Raw genomic sequence first — 25,576 nt, 5'->3', positions numbered from 1 at the left:
TTTAGTAGAGACGGGGTTTCACCATGTTGACCAGGATGGTCTCGATCTCTTGACCTCGTGATCCACCCGCCTCGGCCTCCCAAAGTGCTGGGATTACAGGCTTGAGCCACCGCGCCCGGCGGAGATTAGTCTGTTATGTTTAACCAGATTTTCATCATTTCTGTTGCTCTTCCTTCATTCCTGATGTTCCAAGCTTCCTTCTGGAAGAACTTTACTTAGCAGTTCTTTTAGAATGGGCCTGCTGGCATTATGTCCAAGTTAGACAGCTTCTTTTAGTTGATTGAGTGGATGCAGGGATTGGGTGGAGTGTATTTTCTCCATTTGACCTATATCTGGAATGCTGCTATTGACTTTAATTGTTGTGTTAATAGTGTTTCCATTTCCTAACTTTCAAAATTGTTTCTTCGAAGAATTACACAAATGGCGGTGTCCTGATTATTATGAGAATAATGTCCACAAGATGCAGCTCCCATTTTCCAGCAAGCTCCTGGGCAGCACTCTGACCTCTGAGGAGAAACAAGAAAGGCGGCAGCAGCAATTGCGGCGGCTGCAGGAGCTCAATGCCCGGCGGCGAGAGGAGAAGCTGCAGCTGGATCAGGAGCGGCTGGACCGACTGCTGTACGTGCAGGTAAGAGCAGACACCCAGCCGTGCCAACAAGATGGTCTCAGAAGACTTTCTTGTGTATTTTTCCTTGGCCTTAAGATGCTTTGACTGTTTGTCACCTTTGGAGTCCAGGGAAATCATCAGCATAGAATACAGTTTAGAAGCAGCTGTTTCCGAAAGAGCTGTGGACTCCAGCATTATTTATTTTCACCTTATAAACTCCATTTTTTTTTTTAAACTTTTCAATTTTAGTGTAGCATACATGATGCAAAACGCACAAATCTTTATGTTTCATCTTGATGGATTTTCAAAGTGAAGCTCACCCATATGTCTGCTGTCAGGTCAAGAAACAGCATTATCAGCATCCCAGAAGCCTCCTTTCATGTCTCCTCTTAGTAACTTTCCTATTTTCTTCCACATGCCCCCCACCGGCCCCCCCCAAAAAAGGTAACAACCTTTTAGACATCCATCACCACCTAATCAGTGTTACTTAATCAGATGTTGCTGGAACTGTGATGCAGTGCTAGCCCAGAGACAGCTGTGGGAAACTGGAGGGAGCTGGAGGTGTGACTCTGTGCAGGGTAGACCAGGGGAGCTCTGGAAGCCCCCTCCAGCTGTAGTTTTCTCTGTTTGGCTTAGAAGCTACTTTCCTTCCTGTTTGTGACTGCTCTGTTTTCAGGAACTTCTAGAGGATGGCCAGATGGATCAGTTTCACAAAGCTCTGATAGAGCTGAATATGGACTCCCCAGAAGAACTGCAGTCCTACATACAGAAGCTCAGTGCCGCAGTGGAGCAGGCTAAGCAGAAAATCCTCCAAGCGGAAGTCAACCTCGAGGTGGATGTGGTAGACAGCAAGCCAGAGGTAACTGAGAGCCTTAGAAGGAGCAGTCCTTCTTGAGGGAAGGAGTGTCCTGAAGAGGGCTGACATCAAAGGGGGTTGTGCCCAGAGTCAGGAGGAGAAGAGAGCAGAGGTGGTGGCAGAGATGGCACTGACCTTGTACCCACTGACGTTTTACCAGAAGGGTTTTCACCCTGTAGATCCCCAATCCCTGAGAGCAGAAAGTGCATTTAACATAGGAAGAACATTCACACACCAAACCTGTGGTGCTGTCTTGAACCTAAACCAGCTCCACTGATAGTCAGTGGCAGTCATACACATCCTTTAATTTTCTTCTCACGTTTTATTAAATACATTATGGTTGATCGTTCACTTACCTTCTTTCCATCTTGATGTTCCCTAAGGACAGGGATCATGCTTTCATACACGATTTATGAATTTTTGACAGCAGCTGGTAGTTATACTCAGTAATACATTTATAGATTGCCTTAAGATCAGCCTTTTATTAGTTCCTAAGACCCTTTGAATAAGCTTTTTGATTTTCTCTTTGTCTCTTTTCTGTTTCCTCACCAGTGCACTGTTAAGAAGTGTTTTTGAAGCCGGGCATGTTGGTTCACGCTTGTAATCCCAACACTTTGGGAGGCCGAGGTGGGTGGATCACCTGAGGTCAGGAGTTTGAGACTGGCCTGGCCAACGTGGTGAAACCCTGTCTCTACTAAAAATACAAAATTAACCAGGTGTGGTGGCACGTGCCTGTAATCCCAGCTACATGGGAGGCTAAGGCAGGAGAATTGCTTGAAACTGGGAGGTAGAGGTTGCAGTGATCTGAGATCACGCCATTGCACACCAGTCTGGGTAACAAGAGCAAAACTCTGTCTCAAAAAATAATAATAAGTGTTTTTGTTTGAGACAGGGTCTCACTTTGTTGCCCAGTTGGCAGGCAGTTACATGATCATAGCTCAGTGTAACTCAAATTCCTGGGCTTAAGTGGATCCTCCCATCTCAGTCTCCTATGTAGCTAGGACTACAGGTGAGCACCACCATGCCCAAGTCAATTTTTGTAGAGGTGGGGTCTTACCATGTTATCCAGGCTGGTCTCAATCTCCTGGCCTCAAGTGAACCTTTCACCTCAGCCTCCCAAAGCACTCGAATGACAGGTTTGAGCCACGATACTGGCTGTTAGTAAGTGTTGATGTGGCCAAAAGAGCTTAGACCCTAGCATCTTAGCGCCTATATGGTAGAGGGGCAGCCTGTGGGTCACTCCTCAGTCCAGAAGTCACCAGTTGAGTCTCCTTCCTTTCGAACTGGAACAAAAAGTTAGTAAGTGTACATACTGTTTCTGGCTCAGTCATGCCTAGGATTCCAAAACAAAGGAACTTATTCATTGCCTTGAGACATGTTTTGGGCAGGATAAACCAGACTCTCCTCTTGTCTTTGTGTTTTTTTTTTTTTTTAATCAACTTTGATTAAGCTTTTGATTACCTATCCTTTTAGAAAAAAAACGATACTTTGGAAAAACCCAAGTCAGTGCCATTTGATGCTGGGTGTAGCATGGTGCTCATCAGTGATGTCAGAGCTGCCTTTGGCTCAGAAGGAAGCTTGGTTTTGCAGTGATGGGCTACCAGCCGGAGGTTCACTCATAGTTTCTGCTCTCACCATTGCATTTTCTACGTCTCGTTGACAGGCTGTAGACTATGTGAGGATAGTACATGAGCGTATGCTCTGTAGAGTAGATCCTGAGATAGGCTTCCGATATACACCTTACTGGATCACTAAGATCTTGTGTAGCAGGGGCCTTTACCATCTTCTTCCAACATGGCATCCTCAGTTGAATGACTGTGCCTTTTCCATTTTGCTGCTCTTGGTTTTCAGGTCTTTATTTCAGATTTGAGCTTTTGTTTACTGAAATCCAGAACCATGCTGTCTTTGTTATGTATTCATCCATATTTAGTTTTTATCATGCGTGAGACGTTAGCAGGACATACTCTTCTTTATACCAAAGCAGTACCACTAAGTCACATGCAGACAAGGGATTTCAGATTTCAGAAGGGAAAAAAAAATAAAAAGCAGCTGTGAAGATATGATTCTTCAGCAGTGGGAAACTAGCGTTTCCTTTTCTTTGTTCATTTGTCTGCATTTGTTACATGCTGTGATTCACCACCCATTCCTCCGTTCTTACGTCAGATACTTAGTAGGCACCTACTTCATTTTAGGCTCTGGCACATACATTTAAATCTCCTTGAGTTGGGGGATTTTGAAATGTTGGACTTCAAAAGATTTTTCTGTATGCACAAGTTTGATGATCAGTCAGGCTGGTCATGGCGGCTCACTAATCCCAGCATTTTGGAAGGCCGAGGCGGGCAGATCATCTGAGGTCAGGAATTCTAGACCAGCCTGGCCAACATGGTGAAACCCTGTCTCTACTAAAAATACAAAAATGAGCCAGGTGTGATGACAGGCACCTATAGTCCCAGCTACTCAGGAGGCTAAGGCGGGAGAATTGCTTGAACCGGGGAGTTGGAGGTTGTAGTGAGCTGGGATTGCACCATTGTACTCCAGCCTGGGTGACAGAGTGAGACTCCGTCTCCAAAAAAAAAATGATGATCAGTCACCAAAGCGTTAATGGTTAGTCAGCATTTTAGGGTCATTCTTAATGATTAAAGTCAATTACAGTCACATTTATGGGATAGATTTGACCATGGCACTGGCTAGCCAGTTCTACCTTTCAAAAAGTATTTTCTAACAATGTAATTCATTTAGAATGAATTGAATGGGTATATGTGAACCAAAATTCATATTGAAATACCACTTAAGCAATAATGGCTGAATTGAATTAATACAGCTGGAATTTTACTTATAGTGGTCCCAAAAATCTATTTTTTCTTATAGGCCAATCTATTCTGGCCCTTGCTATTCTGCAGTTATTCCTGTGAGTATGTTGTGAAGGAGCAGGTTTTGTTAGCATTCAAATGAAGCATTTAAACCAGAAGATGATTACTTTTTGTAGCTACAAGCACAGCATAAGAGGGTAGGAGGGGGAGAACACAGTTTTTGAGCATCATCATTTGTTGGAAAACACAATGGGCCAAATATGGAAAGTTCTCTGGCTTTATTACCCAAGATCAGGGTTGGCCTCTGCTGCTTCTTATTCTGCTCAAGGCTGTTTTAGGGAACCATGCTACATCTTCTGTGATAGGCCTTGGCAAACTGTCATTCCATGCAGAACAGTCATATTAGTGTTCCAAAAGAACACTAATATTCCAAAAGAACAGTCATATTAGTGTTTCTGAACACCACATAAGACGTGTGGAGACCCTGGCAAACTCTAGCGGGGGAGAAGCCAGCTGTGGCAGAGAAAACTATTCTCTGTTGGATGCCTGTTCTCTGTGATGAAATTTTATCAGCTTTGTTCCTCTCTGTGAATCATATGAATTGGGATAAGTAAATATCCTTTTAATAATTTTTGTAAAGCTAAGAAGTTACCTTAAGATGGTATGCTTTGGAATGAAGCTAGGTGAAGGTGAATATTGATTTTTTTTTTTTTTTTTTTTTTTTGGCATCTGAAGACACCTCTTGGAACCCAAAGCTTTACAATCACCTCTATTCCAGGGAAATTTGAGGGTATATCCCAGGGGCCCACCACTCAGTGCCAGGCATAGTATACCAGGGATGCAGAGGTGATTAAGATACAATTCCTCCTTCCTGGGTACCTCAAAAACAAAAAACGAGGGCTGTAGCACCATGCTTAGCTGACTATAATGGAGCGTAGCAGGTGTGGTGGTAAATGTGTGTGAGAATACACATTTGGTTTTTTGAGAAAGGATAATGTTTCAGGTGGTCCTTGAAAGATTATTTGGGCTGGGCACAGTGGCTCACATCTGTAATTCCAACACTGAGAGGCTAAGGAGGGAGAATCACTTGAACCCAGGAGTTTGAGACCAACCCCTGAGCCACATAGACCCCCATCTCTAAAAAAAAATTTTTTTTAATTAGCTGGGCATGCATCTGTAGTTTCAGCTGCTTGAGAGGAGTTCGAGGCTGCAGTGAGCCGTGGTTGTGCCACTGCATTCCAGCCTGGGCAACAGAATGAGACCCTGTCTAAAAAAAAAAAGGAAGATTATTTGATTTCAGTAGGTAGCAAAGGAGGAGGGAAGGACATTTTAGGTGGAAAGAACCACACATGCCAGTATATGTAGTGTGAACAAGAAAGGCTGTGGTGGGTAATGAAGTGGAGGTGACTATTAAGATCTTTACTCATCAGGCTTACGAGCCTGCATGTCATCCTTCAGACACCCAGAGCCTTCCAGGGATGTTGAGCAAGGGTAACAAGACGGTGAGGTTTTGTTTTGAGAAACTAATTGGCAGCAGTTAGGATGATGGGTTGAAGGGGGAAGGGGTGAGGCTGCAGGTGGGAAAACAAAACAAAAAGTGTTATATTGTACAGAAGAGAGCCAGTGTGGACCTGAAATGTGTCAGCAGCCTTGGGGATGGAGGGTGGAGAAGGAGACACTTGAGATGTAGGATCCCAAGATCTCGCTGCCATTTACAAGTCAAGGTGACAAGAGTAGCAGTGGCTGTTGATAATAGAGCATGTGGCATGTGCCAACCCCTTGCTGAGCACTTACACAGGTGTCCTTCTGGTTAGGGTTAGGGTAGGTATACAAGTCAGCATGTATGTGCTGTTGTTATCCCACTTTTTCAGACAAGGAAGGATTTGGAGTGAGGTCACTTAGCTAGAAGTAGTGCTGGTCAGATTCAAACACAAGCCATTCAGTTCCAGATTCCACTCTTATAACTCTTAGGCTGTATTGAAAGGTAGTAGGTAGATGGTAGTGCCCTTGACCAAGTTTGGGAAGATAAAATGAGCTCAGTTTTGAGCACCATTTTTTTTTTTAAGAGATTGGATCTTGCCGGGCATGGTGGCGCATGCCTGTAGTCCCAGCTACTTGGGAGGCTGAGGTGGGAGGATCTCTTGAGCCCAGGAGTTCTGGGCTGTAGTGCGCTATGCCAATTGGGTGTCCACATTAAGTTTGGCATCAATGTGGTAACCTCCCAGGAGTAGGGGACCACCGGATTGCCTAAGGAGGGGTGAACCAGCCCAGGCTGGAAACGGAGCAGGTCAAAACTCCTGTGCTGATCAGTAGTGGGATCTTGCCTGTGAATAGCCACTGCACTCCAGCCTGGGCAACATAGCGAGACCTCGTCTCAAAAAAAAAAAAAAAAAAAGAGATTGGATCTTACTCTTGCCCAGGATAGAATCCATGGTGCGATGATGGCTCACCATAACTTCAAACTCCTGGGCTCAATTTATCCTCCCACCTCAGCCTCCCTAGTAGCTAGGACTACAGGTATGCACCAACATGCCCAGCTAATTTTTGTTTTTTTGGTTTTTTTTTTTTGAGACAGAGTTTTGTTCTTGTTGCCCAGGCTGGATTGCAATGGCTTGATCTCGGCTCACTGCAACCTCTGCCTCCTGGGTTCAAGCGATTTTCCTGCCTTAGCCTCCCAAGTGGCTGGGATTGTAGGTACCCACCACCATGCCCCACTAATTTTTAAAATATTTTTAGTAGAGACATGGTTTCACTGTGTTGGCCAGCTGGTCTCAATCTCCTGGCCTCAAGTGATCTGCTTGCCTCAGCCTCCCAAAGTGCTGGGATTACAAGCATGAGCCACTGTACCCAGCCTAATTTTTTCCTTTTTAATTTGTTATAGAGACAGGGCTCCCTGTGTTGCCCAGGCTGTTCTTGAACTCCTGGCTTTAAGCAAGCCTCCCACTTTTGCCTTTCAAAGTGCAGGGATTACAGGCACGAGTCACTGTGCCTGGCCCTGAGCCCCGTATCTTTAAAATCTCTGTGGGACATCAGTTGGAGCCTTTCAGGACTCTATGGGACATCATGTGGAGCTATGCGAGGACAGAGTCAATGGGAGGGAGAAAAGAAAAATGCCTGGAGAATGCCACCACTTGAGAGTTAGGTGACAGAAGAAAAGCCAGGATGGAGATTGAGAAAAAGCAGTCAGAGATAAAGGAGGCCGAAAGAATTGATGGGAGAGTTAAGAGCTTGAATGGTCAGCTTAACCTAGGATGACAGATTATTTTTTGAAACAAGGAAGGCTTGAAAGGATAGGAAAAGACCAGGTGTGGTGGCTCACTCCTGTAATCCCAGCACTTTGGGAGGCCAAGGTGGGCAACTCACAAGGTCAGGAGTTCGAGACCAGCCTGACCAACATGGTGAAACCCCATCTCTACTAAAAATGCAAAAATTGGTTGGGTGTGGTGGCATGCTCCTATAATCCTAGATATTCAGGAGGCTGAGGCAGGAGAATTGCTTGAACTTGGGAGGCAGAGGTTGCGGTGAGCCGAGGTCATGCCACTGCATTCTAGCCTGGGCAACAGAGTGAGACTCCGTCTCAAAAAAAAAAAGAAAGGATAAGAAAATAGGACATGGGGGTGATCTGGCTGTGATGATTGGTGCGGTTGATTCGACTGATCTGTCTGGCTAGGCAGGTGTCCCCTTCTGTCCTCACCACTTCATGCGCATCCCTCCCGAAGCTGCACACTTGATCAAAGAGAATGACCATCACCAATAGAGGAGGACCACTCTTCGGTCAAGGGCATAGCAGTAGCTGCGTTCCCCTGCTAGAACCTTGAAACGCTTTCAAGGACAAGAAAACATTTAAGGAAGTAGAATGAAGAATTAAGAGGGAAGTTCAGTTTTTGAAGCAACTGAGGTGATCTTTTAAGATTTCCAGGGTTGATATTAGAAAGGGGGCTGTGGAAAGGGACTGTGGGAAAGGGCAGGCACAAAGAAGCTGAAAAGTAACCTCAGAATTGCCAAAATAGCACCTGGGGCTTTCTGCACTCCTGCCCCCCTGGAGAGTATTTAACTTTTCTGTTGCTACAAAAACCACTCCAAACTTAGCAGCATAAAACAACCACCATTTTATTGTGCTCTCGGGTTTGATAGGAGAGGAATTTAGAGAGGATACAGCAGGGATCTCTGCTTCAAGGTGCCTGGAGCCACTGCTGGGAAAACTTAAACAGTGAGGGACGGGAATCAGGTGGAGGGTTTTTCACTTACCTGTCTGGTATCTGGGCTGGGAGGGCTCAAGGGCTGGGTTTATGGGGGACACTTGACAGGCACCCACACATGGCCTCTTCGTATGCCTTGGGCTCCTCCCAGCTTGACCACTGGCTTCCAAGAGGGAGCTTCCCAAGAGAGCAGCCAGAGAGTGAATGTTTCAAGAGATGATAAGAGAACTGCATGACCTTTTAGGACCTTACCTCAGAAATCACATGACATCATTTGCACATACTTTGTTGGTCGTAGTCCTCACAATTCCCCACAAAGACTCAAGGCGAGGAAACAAAGACCCGCCACCTCTTTACAGGGAGTGTCAAGGTCGTATTACAGAAAAGTATGTGGGATAGATGTTACTGTTGTGACCTTCTTTTAAAATATAATCTGCTCCAGAGCGCAAGTGGAAAGAGTGTGGAGAGGCATCGTTTAGCCTGCAGGCTTGTTGGTTGGGTGTAACAGAAGCAGATAGAGTTCGACGACGGATGGTGGCTAAAGTGATTGGATTCCAGGCCAAGTAGAGAAGGGCATGTGAATCCACAGGAAAGGTCATCACTTGGATTGAGGGAGGCTGGAGGGGAGGTTAGGATGAAGACGACGAATAGGGTAAAAATGTGCGGTGTAGAGAGGAAGGACCCCAGTGGAGCCAGTGCTTGTTTTCACCCATTACTTGGGGAATCACAGGTTACAGGTTTTGTCTGTAGTTGTTTTAAATACACAGATGACATCTTTGTCTTCAACCCAGTAATATAACGGAATTATTTAAGGGTCCAAATTGAGTGTGTATTTAAAAGGGAAGAGGAAAGAGTTAGTTGTTCTTTTCTCACCCACCGCCGTCCTAACTGTGTGTCCCACTTACACATAGATGGAGAAGCGGCTCAGAGTATACTTTTCCCAATTCTGCCACTGTGACCTTTTTTTTTTTTTTTTTTTTTTTGAGATGGAGTCTCACTCTGTCACCAGACTGGAGTGCAGTGGCACGATTGTGGCTCACTGCAGACTCTGCCTCCCAGATTCAAAAGATTCTCCTGAGGCCGGGCGCGGTGGCTCAAGCCTGTAATCCCAGCACTTTGGGAGGCCGAGGCGGGTGGATCATGAGGTCAAGAGATCGAGACCATCCTGGTGAACATGGTGAAACCCCGTCTCTACTAAAAATACAAAAACATTAGCTGGGCATGGTGGCGCGTGCCTGTAATCCCAGCTACTGAGGAGGTTGAGGCAGGAGAATTGCCTGAACCCAGGAGGCAGAGGTTGCGGTGAGCCGAGATCGCACCATTGCACTCCAGCCTGGGTAACAAGAGCGAAACTCCGTCTCAAAAAAAAAAAAAAAAAAAAAAAAAAAGATTCTCCTGCCTCAGCCTCCCAAGTAGTTGGGATTACAGGCGCCCACCACCATGCCCAGCTAATTTTTTGTATTTTTAGTAGATACAGGGTTTCACCATGTTAGCCAGGATGGCCTCGATCTCCTGACCTTGTGATCTGCCTGCCTCGGCCTCCTAAAGTGCTGGGATTATTGGCGTGAGCCACTATGCCTGGTTCACTGTGACCTTTAATATACCTTTGGTTGCCATTCTGAGCTGCAGCAATGTGACTCCAGAGCCTGACCACTTCCTGTTAATGCCACCTTGCCTCCTGGTTCCCCCAGATGACAAAGCACCAAATGAAAAAGAACTTTGATGACCAATTTCCAGTCCTCTCCTGGAACCTCTTTGGGGTCATTCCTGAAGAGCTGGGTTTGGTGCCAAGCCAGAATAGGCACAGACACTCCTGGGGTAGTGCTCCTTTCTTGTGAGGGGAGCTGAGAGTCTTCCGGATCACAAACTGCAGACGCAAGGGAATGTTCCTTTACTCCTTCTCTGCTGTCCCTGCTTGAACAGAGGAGCCTGCCATTGCCTTCAGCTGGACTTGCTGCTGCATGTAAAATCTTTCATTCATCTCTTATATTACCTATTCTGACCTTAGGCTAGATCTTTTCCATATTCCTAATGCCCCAGTTGTCTTAGGCTCATGATTTATAGAACTGCAGCTTAAGGCAGAACAGAGACTTTGGAACTGAGCAGTTCTGTCTCCTCCCACGTGTCCACTGCCTGCTTGTATGATGTGACCTTGGGCAAGTTACTTCACTTGTCTGAGCCACAGCTTCCTCACCCATCAAATACAGTAATAAATCTCTGCAGTGAGGATTGTGCAGATAGCAGGTGTCCCTCCCCTCTGCGTCTCATTCGGTATTGGCAGGGACGGCTTTTGCTTCCTTCCCTGAGAGCAAGATTCTTTAGATTCTTGTCACATACCCATCTTCTTTCCCCCTCAAATTACCTCTGCAAACCAGCCCCCTCTCCTGTACACAAGCCTCTCATGAAGAGACATTCGCTTTCCTTTCCAGGCTTTATCCTCAAGCCTGGAAAACCCCCCTCAAATATTGTAGAATCATCTATACTGAACAGAATTTCGAGTACATTGTCACCCATCTTGCATGCCATATTTGCCTCATGACTTTTGGTGTGTGAATGTGTGTGGGGTGTTGAGGGGTATTGCCTTATTTGAATGCCAGTTTACATTTGCAGTATATATGAGTAGGTTCTAGAGAAGTATATTTAAGTCCTCTGAATTATGTTGGTAATTTACATACTTCATAAATTCCGAGAGTAAGGAGAGACTCAGAGAATGCATACTCAGTGGTGCAGTCTCCTCTCAGGCATACTTGGCTATAGGTTGTACTCTGCTTGAACCCTCCCAAGACACTACCTCATAAGACAGTCCATTCTGCAGCAGCTGTCATTGTTACAGCATTCCTCTTTGGGGTGCAACTAAATATTTCTACCTGGAACTTCTCACCACTGAGTCCAGTGACAGATGGCTAAAGATGTCACTAACTTAAAAATGGCTAACTTAAGATGGCTAACTTATTTTGTACAGGTTAAAATTTAAAGTGCCCTGACTCCTCTTTTGGGAATGGTGCCAGCATGTCTAGACCCCACCCAAGTTCATTGTGGTCATAGAGCAGAACTTGTTCTGCAGGACTCCACAGATAGGAAGCACTCTGCTGCCTTGTGGCCTCTAGTCCCATTCCCAGCCCAACGGTACCTACTAAGGAACTGATTGTTGAGCTCATTAATGTTGCCACATATATTTATTTATATTTCTGAGCCAGGGTCTTGCTCTTTCACCCAGGCTGGAGTGCAGTGGCGTGATCATGGCTCACTGTAGCCTCAACCTCCCAGGCTCAAGTGATCCTCCCACCTCAGCTTCCCACGTAGCTGGGACCACAGGTGCACACCACCACACCCAGCTAATGTTTGTATTTTTTGTGGAGACGGGATTTCACCATGTTGCCCACACTGGTCTCGAGCTCCTGGGCTCAAGCAGCCTGCTTGCCTCTGCCTCCCAAAGTGCTGGGATTAGAGGCATGAGCCACTGGTCCTGGCCAGCAGATGTATTTATAAATTATTAAGAGGCTGCTTTAACTTTTCTTGTAGTCTAGCTGCCTTGTAGGATAGCAGCTGTCACACCCTTCTCTCAGAGTCGCGTGTGTGGTGGTGTGACTCATGCAAGCAGCAAGTCTTCCACGGGGCCAGCCATGAGCTGGCACCATCAGAAGGCTTTAGAGAAGGCGGGGGTTGGTGAGGCTTGTATAAAGTAGGAAAGGTAGGAGATCAAAGCAAAGCCCGTTCCTGGCTTTTTAGTCTTCATGTTCATGTGTGCTTTTTAAAAATAGCTTAGAAAAATTTTCATAGTTTTTATATAAGGTTTTAGAACATTGGGCAAGATCCCAGTTCTTTTTCGTGGCACCAAAATGATAGAACTGAGGCCTGCTGGAGGTACAGGTTCTGTTTCGTTTTGCTGCTTCTCTTCTTCTCTTAGACCCCTGACCTGGAGCAGCTGGAGCCGTCTTTGGAAGATGTGGAAAGCATGAATGATTTTGATCCCTTGTTTTCAGAGGAAACACCTGGAGTGGAGAAGCCGGTCACCACTGTCCAGGTTTGATTCTCACAACCCAGAACATGCTTATTCTTTGAAGGTGTTGACATAAATGACTGGGCTAGTCTGCTTCTTTAGGACTTAAAAAAAAAAAAAAGAAAAAGAAAAACCTGTTATATTTTTTTTAGAAAATTGGGTACCAATACTTAAAACATCTGAAGTCAGGGATTTTTTTTTTTTCCCCCAGTGATTGATTGATTGGTTCCAGTGCCAAGATCTGTGAATCTGTGAGAAACAATCCACCCGGCAGAAACATTTGGGAGAGTAATTGGGAACTTGAGATCTGAAGACTGGCTTATATGGTTTCATTGATGTTCAAGCCAATGCCAGTACACGTAATCCTCTTTGGAGTGTATGTTTCCGTCACTACAATGACAACCAGATAACCTGTCCTAAGTCTGAGGCCCACCTGGGAGAGAGCTTCCATGCAGGGATGGGACACTAAGCAAGGCGCTGAGCAGGAGACTTGTCCTCTAGGCTGAGCCTTTTACTGCTCTCCACAAAGTCTCTCCCTGTAACTCAGGGACCATTTCATGATGGAAACATGTATGTGTTTATAATACACAGGTTGAAAGAAGGTAGGAAATTGAATTAGCAAGCGGAGAGAGTTGGGAGAAGCTATCCTGGCATTAACAAAGGACAGAAACTTGGGATAAGAAATGCAGTTTGAGGAAACTAGCAACTGGAATGTTTGTCATTTGGCCTAAAAATATCTTTTAAACCTTGGGTTTTTAAAGCCCGTGTTTAACTTGGCAGCATATCACCAGCTGTTTGTTGGGACAGAAAGAATTCGAGCTCCAGAAATTATTTTCCAGCCATCTCTCATAGGAGAAGAGCAGGCTGGGATTGCAGAGACTCTGCAGTACATTCTGGACAGGTGAGACAGTGAATCTGCTTTTCCTTATGTTTCCTGAACCATTTCCTGGGATTTTGCATTGAATGGTAGATTTGATGGTCAGGCACTTGAAAATGCATCTCACTCTTCTTTTCATTGATTTGCTATGCTCAGATAGATTTCCCTTAATATCTTATGACCAGGCTGGCACCTCACTGGGGCTCTGTAGTTGTTTTCTGAACCTGTAAATGCTGGGTAGACTTGAGGAGCCTTAAGAGTGTCTTTTAAGTTTGAACAACCTGATAACATGTACACTGGTTTCTATGCAAACCTTCACATTATTAAAGACTAGTGATTTTTGAATGCCAAGTGTCTACTTGGCATTAATTCTAAAAGAAAAAAACAAAAAAACTAGTGATTTTAAATCACCCTAAAAATATTGCAGAGCTAATAAAAGTTTTTTTTCCCTCCTTGCAGGCATTTTACTTATTTAAGAGTTTACATTTCCATAAGAATGCAGGCATTTTACCCATTTGTGTGGGCATTTTCCTGCAGTGTGAGTTTGATAATTCAAGTTGGGCAAGTAGGGAATAGAATTTTATAGTGCTGTGGCTGTGTTGGCTAAAACAGCAGGGAAACTTGTACCTAGCAAGGAAAAAAAGCTGCTGCAGGTACTTTGAGTGGCTTTGAGCTTTGTCTTAACAGTGGTTGGGAAAGTGATCAAATATGTATTAGATAAAGCTGTTATTAAAAAAGATAAAAAGAAAGCACAGATAGATAGATGGGCCCTCAAAAGGGAGGCATGGCCTTTGTGAATAATGGAAATGTTTTGTGTCTCAATTGTAGTGATAGTTAGTGGAATGTATAAATTTGTTAGCCTTTATCAAAATGTTTGTAAATTTATCCTCAATAAAGTTTATTTAAAAAAAATTTATTAGAAAGGTATAAAAATTCTAATCATGTTGAGAAAGTCAGTTGACCATTCAAATTATGGTTTTGACTGGCTGTTTGGAAACATTGGGCTGGCATTCTGTAGAGACGCAAATGGAAAATGAAAGTTTTGACTTTTTTTTTTTTTTTTTTTTTTTAGCTTTTTGTGTAGATTCTGTTTTGTATTGAGAGCTTACATTTCTGCATCCGCATTTCATTCTGATTCGAGTTAAGGGACTATATCAGGAGTCGTTTCTTTCCTAGGTACCCAAAAGACATTCAGGAAATGCTGGTTCAGAACGTTTTCCTCACTGGCGGGAACACGATGTATCCTGGGATGAAAGCCAGAATGGAGAAGGAGCTGTTGGAGATGAGACCCTTCCAGTCTTCTTTTCAGGTACTGATTGTTTGGGTAGCCAGTTATTTTGAAAACAGCATTACCTGTTTTCTGTTTGCAAAAGTAATAAAGCGTAAATTATTTTATAACTCCATGCTGAAATATCACTGTTAACATTTCTGTGACTTCTAGTCTTAAGTCTATGTTTAATTTTTCAAGCAAAATGGGAATCATGTTTTATATACTATTTTGTGGTTTCTTTAAATTGGAAGATGAAGACATGCATATAATTCTAAGAGTACAAAAGAGTGTACATCAAGAATAAGCCTTTCTCCCTACAAAGTCCCTGGCTCTACAGGCAGAGCTTGTGCATCTTAAATTTTCTACACATGTGAGTGTGTACTGCTTTGTAAGCTGAACTGAACCTGTCATGTACATTTTCCCATGTCATTATTCTTCTAAAAGACTATCTTTATGACTGGTGTGAATGCCTCACAATTTATCTACCAACTCCCTGATTACCAAGAAACACAGTCTGATGAGCTCCCATCATGGACCAGGCACTATGGGGATGTCCTGAACATAGCACCTGGCTGCAAGGACCTTGCTATCTGAGCGTCAGGAACCAGGCAAATTGGAGCGTAAGGGACGGTACAGGCATGGGCACCTGGCAGTCTCCATTGGCTTTCAGAGAAAAAGGCTCCATGGATCTGGATCTTCTCAGGATGAATAAGCATTTGCCATGTAGACGGTGTGGGGCAAGGGGTACATTGGAGAGAACATCCCAGACGGAAGGACTAGCGTGAGCAAGGGCACAGGTCCAGAGGCTTGTTGAGGGAGTGAGAAGTGACTGAGTGTTGCTGGAGTGGCCGATAAAGAGAAGTGGAGGTGGGTGAGGTAGAGAGGTCGGCAAAGCCCACATTGTGCAGACTGTGCAGAGCCTGTGCATCCTACTAAGGAGCTTGGCCATGATCTGCTCTGCTGCATGATGTAGTGTACATTCAGGGCGGCATCTCTGGGACTTGGTCCTGACTCCATCACCACCGTTACTGAATTGTGCTAAACTTCGGCTTTCTCAGTGGTAGAAAGTGGGTAATCAGTACCTGTTGCTGGGATTTGGTGTACTGGTGCACGTCAAGCGCCTAACAATGGGTCTGCATGTAATAAACTCTCAGACCCTAGCTGTTGTGCTGAGGGTCCCTAAGACCATTCCAGGCAGGATGATTCTCTGGGAGGATTCACAGGAGTCAGTATATAATCACACTTATGGCTGTGACTTACTATGGCAAATCAGCAGAGAGACAAGGTGCCCGGGGGAAATCTGGGAGCAACCAGGTATAAGCATCCGAGGCCTCTCCCTGTGGAGTCACACAGGACATAATTTCTCCAACAGTGTGTCGTAAGGGCACATTAGATGTCGCCAACCAGGGAAGCTTGTAGGAGACGAAGTGCCTAGGATTTGTATTTGGGGGCTGATCATATAGGTACCCCCCTGCTTGGAGCAGACCCAAATTCCAAGGTCACAGAAGGGAATCATGCATTTGGCATAAGCCACATTATTTGTATGAATGGGCATACTGACCCACTCTTACCAGGTGATGGCGGGAACCCTTCCAAAATTCAAGTTCCCAGTTGCCTGCCAAGGCCCACACTTGTAAGTGTGCCTTTCTAAGGTCACAGTAGGCCGGTCCTATTAACTCTTCTGCATAGCTCGTGTCTTTAGGCCACAGTGATGAACCATAAAGGATTCTAAGCAGGGAAGTGATGTGATCTGATTTACGTTTTAGTAAGATATATTTGATACTGATGTGCAAGATGGAGTATTAGGAGAAATATTGGAAGCAGACCACTTAGGAGGCAGCTTCCCTGCCTCTAGGAGGAAGTCCTCACTGTACTCGCCAGGGTTTCCAGGGTCCCTTGTGTTCTGACCTTGAAGAACTGTCCAGGGTTCTCTCATCATTTCCCCCTCCACCTTGTACTTCAGCCACAGCTAACTACTATTAGTTTTCCAGAGCTGCCATGTTTTCCTGCCTCAGGGCCTTTCCACATGCTGGCTCCTTTTGTATAGAGTACTCTTCCTAGCTTATCCAACCCTCTCAGTGGCTGGTTTCCTGGAAATCACTTCCTCCAGGAAGCCTTCCCTGTCCTTCCCTCTGTTCCTTACAAGATCCACCTCTGTTAGGAAAGAGACAGCCACTGTCTTGTGAAATATGTTTTAAGCCCTTGGCTCAGTGTCACTTGGTAGCTATGCAGGAAATATGACAGCAGTGGCAGAGGGAGAGGAAGAGAGGGAGTTGATGTGAAAGAGGCTAAGGCAGTGAAATTGTCAGAGCTTAGTAGTAAGTTGGATCTGAGGAGGGAAGTAGGACCTAAGACAACTCCCAAGTTCTAGGTGGAGCAACTAGTTTGCTGAATAGGAGAGTCACTGGATGAGGAACAGTGGGAGGAAGGACAGGCTTAAGGGAGAGGATTGTACATTCTATTTCCGGGTGGGTTGAGTTTCCAGTGGACACACAGGGAGAGATGGCCACAGTTAGCTAGATGAGTGCTCGGTGGGGAAGACAAGAGGGTAGATAAACACCCTCCCACCCACCACAGGCATAAATGTGCTCTGGGCACTCTTTGGGAGGGTAGGTAATGTTAAGGATGAACCCCTAAAGAACACTAGCATTTAAGAGCCATAGGACACCCATGAGTCTAAGAAGGAGGTGGAGGAAGAAGAGGGGGAGCAGGAGACAGCTGCAGCGCTGAAGCCAAGAGGTGACAGCGGGGGGTGTGAACATGGGGCTGGGTCATGCTGGCAGCAGCAACTTATGAAGAAATAGTGGAGAAAAATTGTAGAGGATTTTCAAGATCTATTTCTTGGTAATTTTCAAATTACTTTGTGAGTGTTCATTGCAGGAATGCTGCTACCAGCCAGAGCTTTTCCCAGCCTTGTCTTTTGCTGTTCTGGTCTCACCTGGCCAGCCACAGCTCCCCTCTCCCCTCCTGTTTCTGCCCTCTTTCACATTGCTCATGTAATGAGTGTGTCACACCATCACTAAGCCCTGATGTTCCAATTTTAGATTATGTATTCAGCAATGGCTCAAACATACCAACCACCTAAGGCCCTCCGTGATCATTAGAAGGAAGAGAACCCAAAGATGTGCAAATTTACAATTTTCTTTTCTTTTTTTTTTTTTTAAGACGGGGTTTCACCATGTTGGTTAGGCTGGTCTTGAACTCCCGACCTCAGGTGATCCGCCCGTCTTGGCCTCCAAAGTGCTTGGATTACAGGCGTGAGCCACCATGCCTGGCCACAACTTTCTTTTAAGTTTCTGTTTTTCCTTAAACAGCAGAACATTTTTAAACATCATAAAAATGTCAGACAATTCAAACCAAAATGAAAACCAAGAAAACTGTAGTTTCATCCTCTGCAAGTAATGTTCTTTGTATGCTTTCTGGTTGCTTTCATCTCGTGTATGGTTTTAACCAAAAATGGATTGTTGATAGCTTATTTTGTAACCTGTATTTTTTTTTACTTTCAAATTATTGTGAGTTTTTCTATATCAATAGGTACATTTCTAGAGTATCCTTTTCGTGGCTGTATAGTCTATTAACCATCTATCTTGCTGCATTTTTTGTTAGTAATGACAGCTACCCATACCCCACTAGGTGGCATCTACCATATGCCTTACACTTATGCTGTAAGTCCCCCTAAGCCAGGGGGTGGGGCCTCTGGTTATCCTAGTGACAAGGCCCTCATTCACAGGCCCCTTGCCTGCATGGCGAGCCCAGCAGCCGGACTCCTGAGTCTGTACTTTCCCACCTCAGTTTGTGCATGCCGATTCTGCCCTCACTCCCGAAAGTTCTGAAAACATCATTCCAACCTGGAACTCACGGGATTGGTGGAGTGGGGAGGTGAGACGAAGGTAGGAAGTGAGGCAGGTAACTCCAGAACACAGGAGGCCCAATGGGAGCTGCAGAGTACCGTAATGATCAGGTCAGCCTAGCCGAGGGCCTTCTCAGAGCTGCTGACCCCCGGACCAACTCCAGTGAGAAGCAGGGGAAACTAAGCGCTGGCAGCCTCACTGAGAATGACCAGGTCACCCCTCTCTGCTGTCATTTCTCCTGAGGCTGTTTTGCTACCCTGGCTAGAGTCACCTTGCAGCAGCCTCTGTTTCCCTCTGCTCAGAGTGGGGAGGAGGGCTAGGAAGGCCTTTTCCTCAGGTCATGGGTCTCCGCTTCACCTCTCCCTGACAGCTTGTGGTTGACAGCATCGTGCAGCAGGAGGCTGGGCCACGGTCCCTTTTCGAGTGGCAGGTCTTTTGTTTGTAAACTATCTGAAAACCGTCTGTTCTGGAGAGTCTGACATTCCAGCTCAGCTTTGTTTACAGAGTGTAGAACTAGCCCTGAACTGTCTTGGAGTGCACTGGGCCCACCTATGTGTATATTTCTGGGAATAAAATGCCAGGGGCCATAGCTGAGCCAGGTGAACATTCACAGCTGGAGCCCTGGTGGAGGCATCCTGGTGAATCATCTTTGTGTTTCAGGTTCAACTTGCCTCGAACCCTGTACTGGATGCCTGGTACGGGGCTCGTGACTGGGCCTTGGACCACCTAGATGACAGTGAAGTTTGGATCACCAGGAAAGAATATGAAGAAAAGGGAGGAGAGTACCTCAAGGAGCACTGTGCTTCCAACATCTACGTCCCCATCCGCCTGCCAAAGCAGGCCTCCCGCTCCTCAGATGCCCAGGCGTCCAGCAAGGGTTCTGCTGCTGGCGGAGGTGGTGCTGGCGAGCAGGCGTAGCCCAGGCCCTCCAGGTACACTGCCCTGCACACCATGCCTTGGGCCACGTTGGCAGCATGACAGGACTGTGATTGTGCTAGGTGTGTCCGCCCAAGTCTGCTGGTCACATTTGGCAGCAAAATGGATTTCTCCTGGGGAGAACAAAGTTAAGGGACACTGAGAACTGCCCTGCAGAAGCAGGTTCACTTGGGGGCTTCTGTGGTGAAGAGACTAACTGGCCTTCTCATGTCTTTGTTCAACTGTGGCCAGCTGTGGCATCAGCTTCCTGTAGCAGTAAATGAAGACAGAATGGAGAATACAGATGTACAGAATGCACAAGACTGATTTCTTACCACATTTTAGAGTCTTTTATGTTTTAAAAAAAAATCCTTTAAAATCTATCTTGTCCGTGTAGATACTTGATTCTTCTGAATATATTCAGAAGTTGCATGAATGCCCAGCAAGGGGAGGTCTTTCATGTATATAAAAAAAGGTAATGTTTATTGCTGGGCACAGTGGCACATCCCTGTTAAGTCCCAGCTACGTGGGATGCCAGGGCAGGAGGATCGCTTGAGCTCAGGTGTTCGAGGCTATAGTGTGCTGTGATTGCACCTGTGAATAGCTACTGCACTCCAGCCTGGGCAACATAGCAAGACCTTGTCTCTACAAAAAACCCTTTTTCATATGCAATAAAAGCAGTCACCTCAGAAGCTGGAAATATTTCCTTCCTCCTATTTTTTTTCTTTCAGATAAGGAGAAAAGGCCCAGAAAGTTACCAATATGTGAGGTCACTCGGCAAGCCATGGACTTGTTGGTGCCCTCTTCTGAATGGGCAGGAATAGAGCCAGTGGCCCAACTTTGTTCTTTCTCTGCTGGAAACTTTACCACCATAAGGCTTACAGATGTTTTATTTCTGTCCATCTGAGTTTGTTGGCTGCTTAACCTTTTCAGACTTTTCAGAACAAAGATTGGAGGACGTTTATCCTGTAGTCTTTGCAGTTTTGCCATAACCTCATGTGTCCTGTGCCTTCCCAGTTCTGTCTTAAGTGGACGGATAACCCCTCCCTTTTACAGAGATTGCTTGGCGAAAATTTTGGCTCAAAGACACCCAAGTATTGGTTCCAGAAGGCCCCTGAGCTAATACCATTGTCACCAAATTTCACCTTTAAATCCCATGGAGCATCTAGCTCAGCCCTCTGATGAGGCCACCTCAGAACCTGTTTGCTCATACAGTTTACCAGGGGCCACCACCTGGATCTCCAGCTCTCAAGGGCTTAGAAACTGCAGACCAGGAGGGAAGGGGTAGTGGCGATGGAAAGAGTGGAAGACCACAGCTGACCCTGGAAAATGAGGAAAAAGGAAAGGTTATCACAAACGTAAATAGAAGATGCACAGGGGGATGATACTCCATTGAAAAGAAATAAAAAAAGGAAATAAGAAAGTAATAGATAAGGAAAAGAGGCAAAGGAAATTAAATTGAATATAGTTGAAGAAGAAAATTTGACTACATTGAGTTTGGTGGTGGTGGTGGGGGTAAACACAACGTGACATAAACTTCCCATCTTAACCATTTTTAAGCATCTAGAACAGGGGTGTTAACTCTGTGCACATTGTTAGTCACAAAATCTCTAGAACTTTTTCAAATTGTGAAACCACACTCATCCATCAGACAACTCCTTTCCCCTTGCCTCTGTCCATCCCCGACCCTTGGCAACCACCATTCTACTTCGTGTTTTTCTTAGATACCTCACATAAGGGAAGCCATACAGTGTTTGTCTTTTTGGCCTGTTTCCCTTAGCATCATGTCCTCAGGCTTCCTCCATGTTGTGGCATGTGGTCAGAATTTCCTTCCTTTTTAAGGCTGAATAGTGTTCCATCGCATGGATATACCACATTTTCTTTCTTTACCTTTGATAGACATTTAGGCTACTTCCATTTCTTGGGTATTGCTGATAGTGCTGCAGTGAACATGGGAGTGCAGATATCTCCTCGGGTTTCTGCTTTCAATCCCTTTAGATGTATACCTAGAATGCTGGATCATATGGTAGTTGTATTTTTAATTTTCTGTGGAACGCTCGTACTATTTTCCGTAGCAGCTGACCATTTTCCATTCCCACCATCAGTGCACAAGAGTTCCAGTTCCTCCACATCCTCACCAACTCTTTTTTTTTCATAGTTTCCACATTCACTATCTTTCATCTTTTTGATAGTAACCATTCTAAGTGGGGTGAGGTGATATTTCATTGTGGTTTTGATTTATTTGCATTTCCCTGATGATTAGTGATGCTGAGCATCTCTGTTTGCTTCTTGGCCATTTGCATGTCCCACTTCTGGATATTAACCTCTTACTAGATAACATGGTTTGCAAATATTTTCTCCTATTCTGCAGGTTACTTTTTCACTCTACTGTTTTTTTGGTTTTTTTTTTTTTTTTAACTGTGCAGAAGTTAAGTTTGATACAGTCTCATTCATCTGCTTTTGCTTTCATTGTCTGTTTTTGGTGTCATATCCAAGAAATCATTGCCAAATTCAGTGTCATGACATGTTTTCCCTAAGTTTTCTTCTAGGAGTTTGATAGTTTCAGGTCTTATATTTAGGTTTTATTAACTACATTAAATTTTATGTTGAAGAAAAAACAATGGAACAGAAGTAATGTTTAAACTGGTAATAAAAGTTTCTTCCCCCACAAAACAAACCACCCTTAATATGGATACTGTAAGGACACTCGGTGTGCTTGGGAAAATTGACTCAGGAGTCTCAGATCCTAGTGAACTGATTAGATTTCAAAGATAAAAGAAGTCCTCTCGGGCCAGGGGTGGTGGCTTACACCTGTAATCCCAGCATTTTGGGAGGCTGAGGCAGGCAGATCACTTGAGGCCAGAAGTTCGAGACGAGCCTGGCCCTCTCTACTGAAAATACAAAAATTAGCTGGGCATGGTGGTGCACACTTGTAATCTGAGCTACTTGGGGACTGAGGCAGGAGAATCACTTGAACCCAAGAGGCCAAGGTTGCAGTGAGCCAAGATCGCACCACTGCACTCCATCCTGGGCAACAGAGCAAGACTGTCTCAAAATAAGTCCTCTCAGCCTCCATGCAAAAAGACAAATGACTTACACAAGAAAGGAAATTTGGATGGTGTCAGACTTTTTAACAGCACTAATACTAGAAAGTTAAATAACTTGAATAACTGGAAAACAAAAATGATAAATTTGAAGAAGGATGGCAAAATGTTTAAACTACTGGAAAATCTAATTAATGTAGAAAGCACAAATGCATGTAATAAATTTAAAAAAAAAAAAAAATAGGCTGGGCTCAGTGATGCACACCTTTAATCCTAGCACTTTGGGAGGCTGAGGCAGGAAGATAGATCACTTCAGCCTGGGAGTTTGAGACCAGCCTGGGCAACATAGGAGGACTCCACCTCTACAAAAAAATTTAAAAGGCTGAGTGAGCTACTTGGAAGGCTGAGACAGGAGAATCGCTTGAACCTGAGAGGTGGAGGTTGAAGTGAGCTGAGATTACATGCCTGTAGTCCCAGCTACTCAGGTGGCTGAAGCGGGAGGATTGTTTAAACCTGGGAGGTCAAGGCTACAGTGAGCCATGATTGCGCCACTGCATTCCAGCCTGGGTGACAGAGGAGCAAGACCCTGTCTCCAAAAAAAAAAAAAAAATAGTCTTTAGCACTAACCTGCAAGTTGGCCCTTTCCAGTACAGGAGAATGGGGATGGAGGGAGGTCATTTCCTTGGCGCTAGTCTCTCAGCTTGGACATTCCTCTCAGGAATGCTTAACAGGATGAGGGAGGGGGCTTCACCTCTGGCCCGTGCCCAGCTTAAGTTGCCTTTTGGAAAAGTTCCAGAGGACATGGAGTGGGATTCTCCAAGCAGCCATTCCTCAGCCTAGACAACCCTCTGGTTCCACAAGAATTGGGAGATGAATTCAGCCGCCTGCACTTCCCAGCCTGCATCAGATTTTGATGAGCACGTGGCCAGGAGTAGGGTAGTGCTGTCCACCAGATCCCCTGCCTGGGCAACCTCCTGAGGACTGCCAGGGATTGAGATTGATTGTATGCCCCAGCCTGGACAAATTTCCAGAAACCCTTTTGCTTTAGTCCTGGGGGCAGGGCTTTACCCACGCATACTCCCCAGCTTGTAACGCTTCAGCAATAATCTGGACTGGGTTTCATCACAGGTGGTAAGTCTCCAAGGCTGTACAGTTGGACCGTGAATAACCATGCCCTGGTCATCAACAGAAATGGGCATTCCAAGAGTTAACTAGGTCCTGGTGTTGATGGTGATTCTGCCAGCCTTTGCTATAGGCATTCCTTTAGCCATTCAGAGAAGATAAGGATACTCTCAAATGCTACAGTATACTCTAAGATATGAATAAAATGGACCAGGATATTTTCCAAGGCCCCCAAAGGAGAGGATGACCTGCCCTCATTTTCTTGACAACGTTTTTCACATCTGGGCCTGTGCAATAAGGAAGCTCTTTCAAAACTGCTGAGACACTGGGAAATCTGGGGTATACCAATCACAACCAGCCAGTCATGGCATTCCTCGGTGTGTGCCAAGCTAGGGGTTATGGGAACGGGGTGAGTGGGTAGATCCTTTGATGCCACTCCATGGCTTTCTGGGGAGCACCAAAATGACAGCAATGCAAAATCTGAAGGCTCTTTTCTGAATCCCTGGCTGACCCTGGAGGAGGGCCAAGCTTAAAGAAACGGCCCAAGGATCCTGGTAGGGTGATGAAGGTGAGAGCAGAGGCGTGTCTCAGGGTCGTGCGGCATCTCGGCTTTGACTCTTTGCAGGCTGTAGAAGCAGAATTGTAAGACTTCTTTCCATTTCTTGACTTCAGTTCTCAGCCTGCCCTTCTGGCTCCCTGCTGTCTAATGGAATTCCAGGGCTTGACCTTGAGAATGCAGATTCTCCCGATTGACAATTTCTAGTGAAGGGAATCTCAGAAAGGGGAAAAGGAGATGTTCCCCCTTCCCCTGCAAGAGTGGAAAAGCAGACACTCTCCCGAGAGCCTCATAAAGCTGGTGAAAGCCTGTTCTCATAAAGCACCCACGAGATCATTCTGCCCGCCCCCTGCTCCCAGGACAGGCACTTAGGTGAGAATGTGTGACTCATCCAGTTCTGATACCTGCTGCAAATGGTATATGAAACAAAGGAATCTTTTAAGCCACGTGGGTTTCAGAGAACTATAACTATGTACCTTTTTTAAAAAATCTGCTTTTAAGTTGGTAACCTTGCTTAACTATATGTTGCCCTGGTAATAACCTTGTAATTGACATCTCTTTTAAAAAATGAAGGTATACTTAGTCTGTATTGGCTAGAAGAACTTCGTAAGTTTCTTTGTTCTTCTTTCTCCTATGACTATGATTTTCTTTGAACAAAGAGTTTGAGAGGCCTTGCTTCACTTTAAATGAACAATACATACTTTGCATATTTGACTTGAGAATTGTGTATATGTTATACACAATTATAAAACAAATCAATTTCAATAAAAATAAGAGCACAATCCTTAAAATCAAAGCAAAGCGAAACAAGTAAACCTCATTATATATCAAGTTGGTGGTTTACTCACACAGAGAGGACTTATTTTAAGTGACTTTAATTAGGTGACTTTATTTTAAGTGACTTTTCATGGTAGTTGAAAAAAAGGAAACCACAGTAGTTGACTATACATCTTTAGTGGGACATATTCTAACAACAAAAAACTGCACAGAAGTCTTATGTTTTCAGTAATTATGTTGTTAGTAATGGCATTGATATGATTATTCTGAAGATATAAATATATGTGTGTATAAATTCAAATAATTATGTTAACATTGTTAGCAACCAAGATTTTCAGTATAACAAGACATAAAAATATAAAAACTAAAAAATCCTATAATCCTAAATTTGAATTGCACATATCTGTAGGAACACATGATGTATTTTCTCTTTACAAATATTAATTTATTGGCCTAGAAACAACAAACAGCCATAACAAGGAATATACCTCTAGTGACCACACTGTAACTTCTCAATACCATTTCCCATTCAAAGGAACCACCGCTCCTTGGAGAAATGGCTGCTTCCAGTCTGGGACAGGAAATATATAAAATGGGTCTGTAATATCTTTTTTTTTTGGAGACAGCGTCACCCTCTGTTGCACAGGCTGGGTGCAATGGCACGATCATGGCTAACTGCAGCCTCAACTTTC

General features: G+C 44.8%; 1 protein-coding gene across 2 annotated transcripts in view; it reads left to right on the top strand.

Annotated features, from left to right (window-relative positions):
• ACTR5 (actin related protein 5) overlaps window positions 1–20,719 on the top strand; it is a 27,451-nt gene extending 6,732 nt beyond the window's left edge. The window contains exons 4-9 of one of the 2 annotated variants that reach the window (XM_017511980.2): window positions 411–628; window positions 1,284–1,466; window positions 12,380–12,496; window positions 13,234–13,373; window positions 14,526–14,658; window positions 19,131–20,719. In XM_017511980.2, coding sequence (XP_017367469.1) covers window positions 411–628; window positions 1,284–1,466; window positions 12,380–12,496; window positions 13,234–13,373; window positions 14,526–14,658; window positions 19,131–19,388 — 1,049 coding nt within the window. In that variant the 3' untranslated portion in view covers window positions 19,389–20,719. The remainder of the gene's footprint in view (window positions 1–410; window positions 629–1,283; window positions 1,467–12,379; window positions 12,497–13,233; window positions 13,374–14,525; window positions 14,659–19,130) is intronic. The other variant, XM_017512002.2, reaches the window with a different exon arrangement.
• The last annotated feature ends 4,857 nt before the right edge of the window (window positions 20,720–25,576 follow it).

The sequence above is a fragment of the Cebus imitator genome, unplaced genomic scaffold (assembly GCF_001604975.1).
Source record: "Cebus imitator isolate Cc_AM_T3 unplaced genomic scaffold, Cebus_imitator-1.0 Scaffold18, whole genome shotgun sequence".
Classification (NCBI taxonomy): domain Eukaryota; kingdom Metazoa; phylum Chordata; class Mammalia; order Primates; family Cebidae; genus Cebus; species Cebus imitator.
This window is presented reverse-complemented; position numbering and strand designations above follow the sequence as displayed.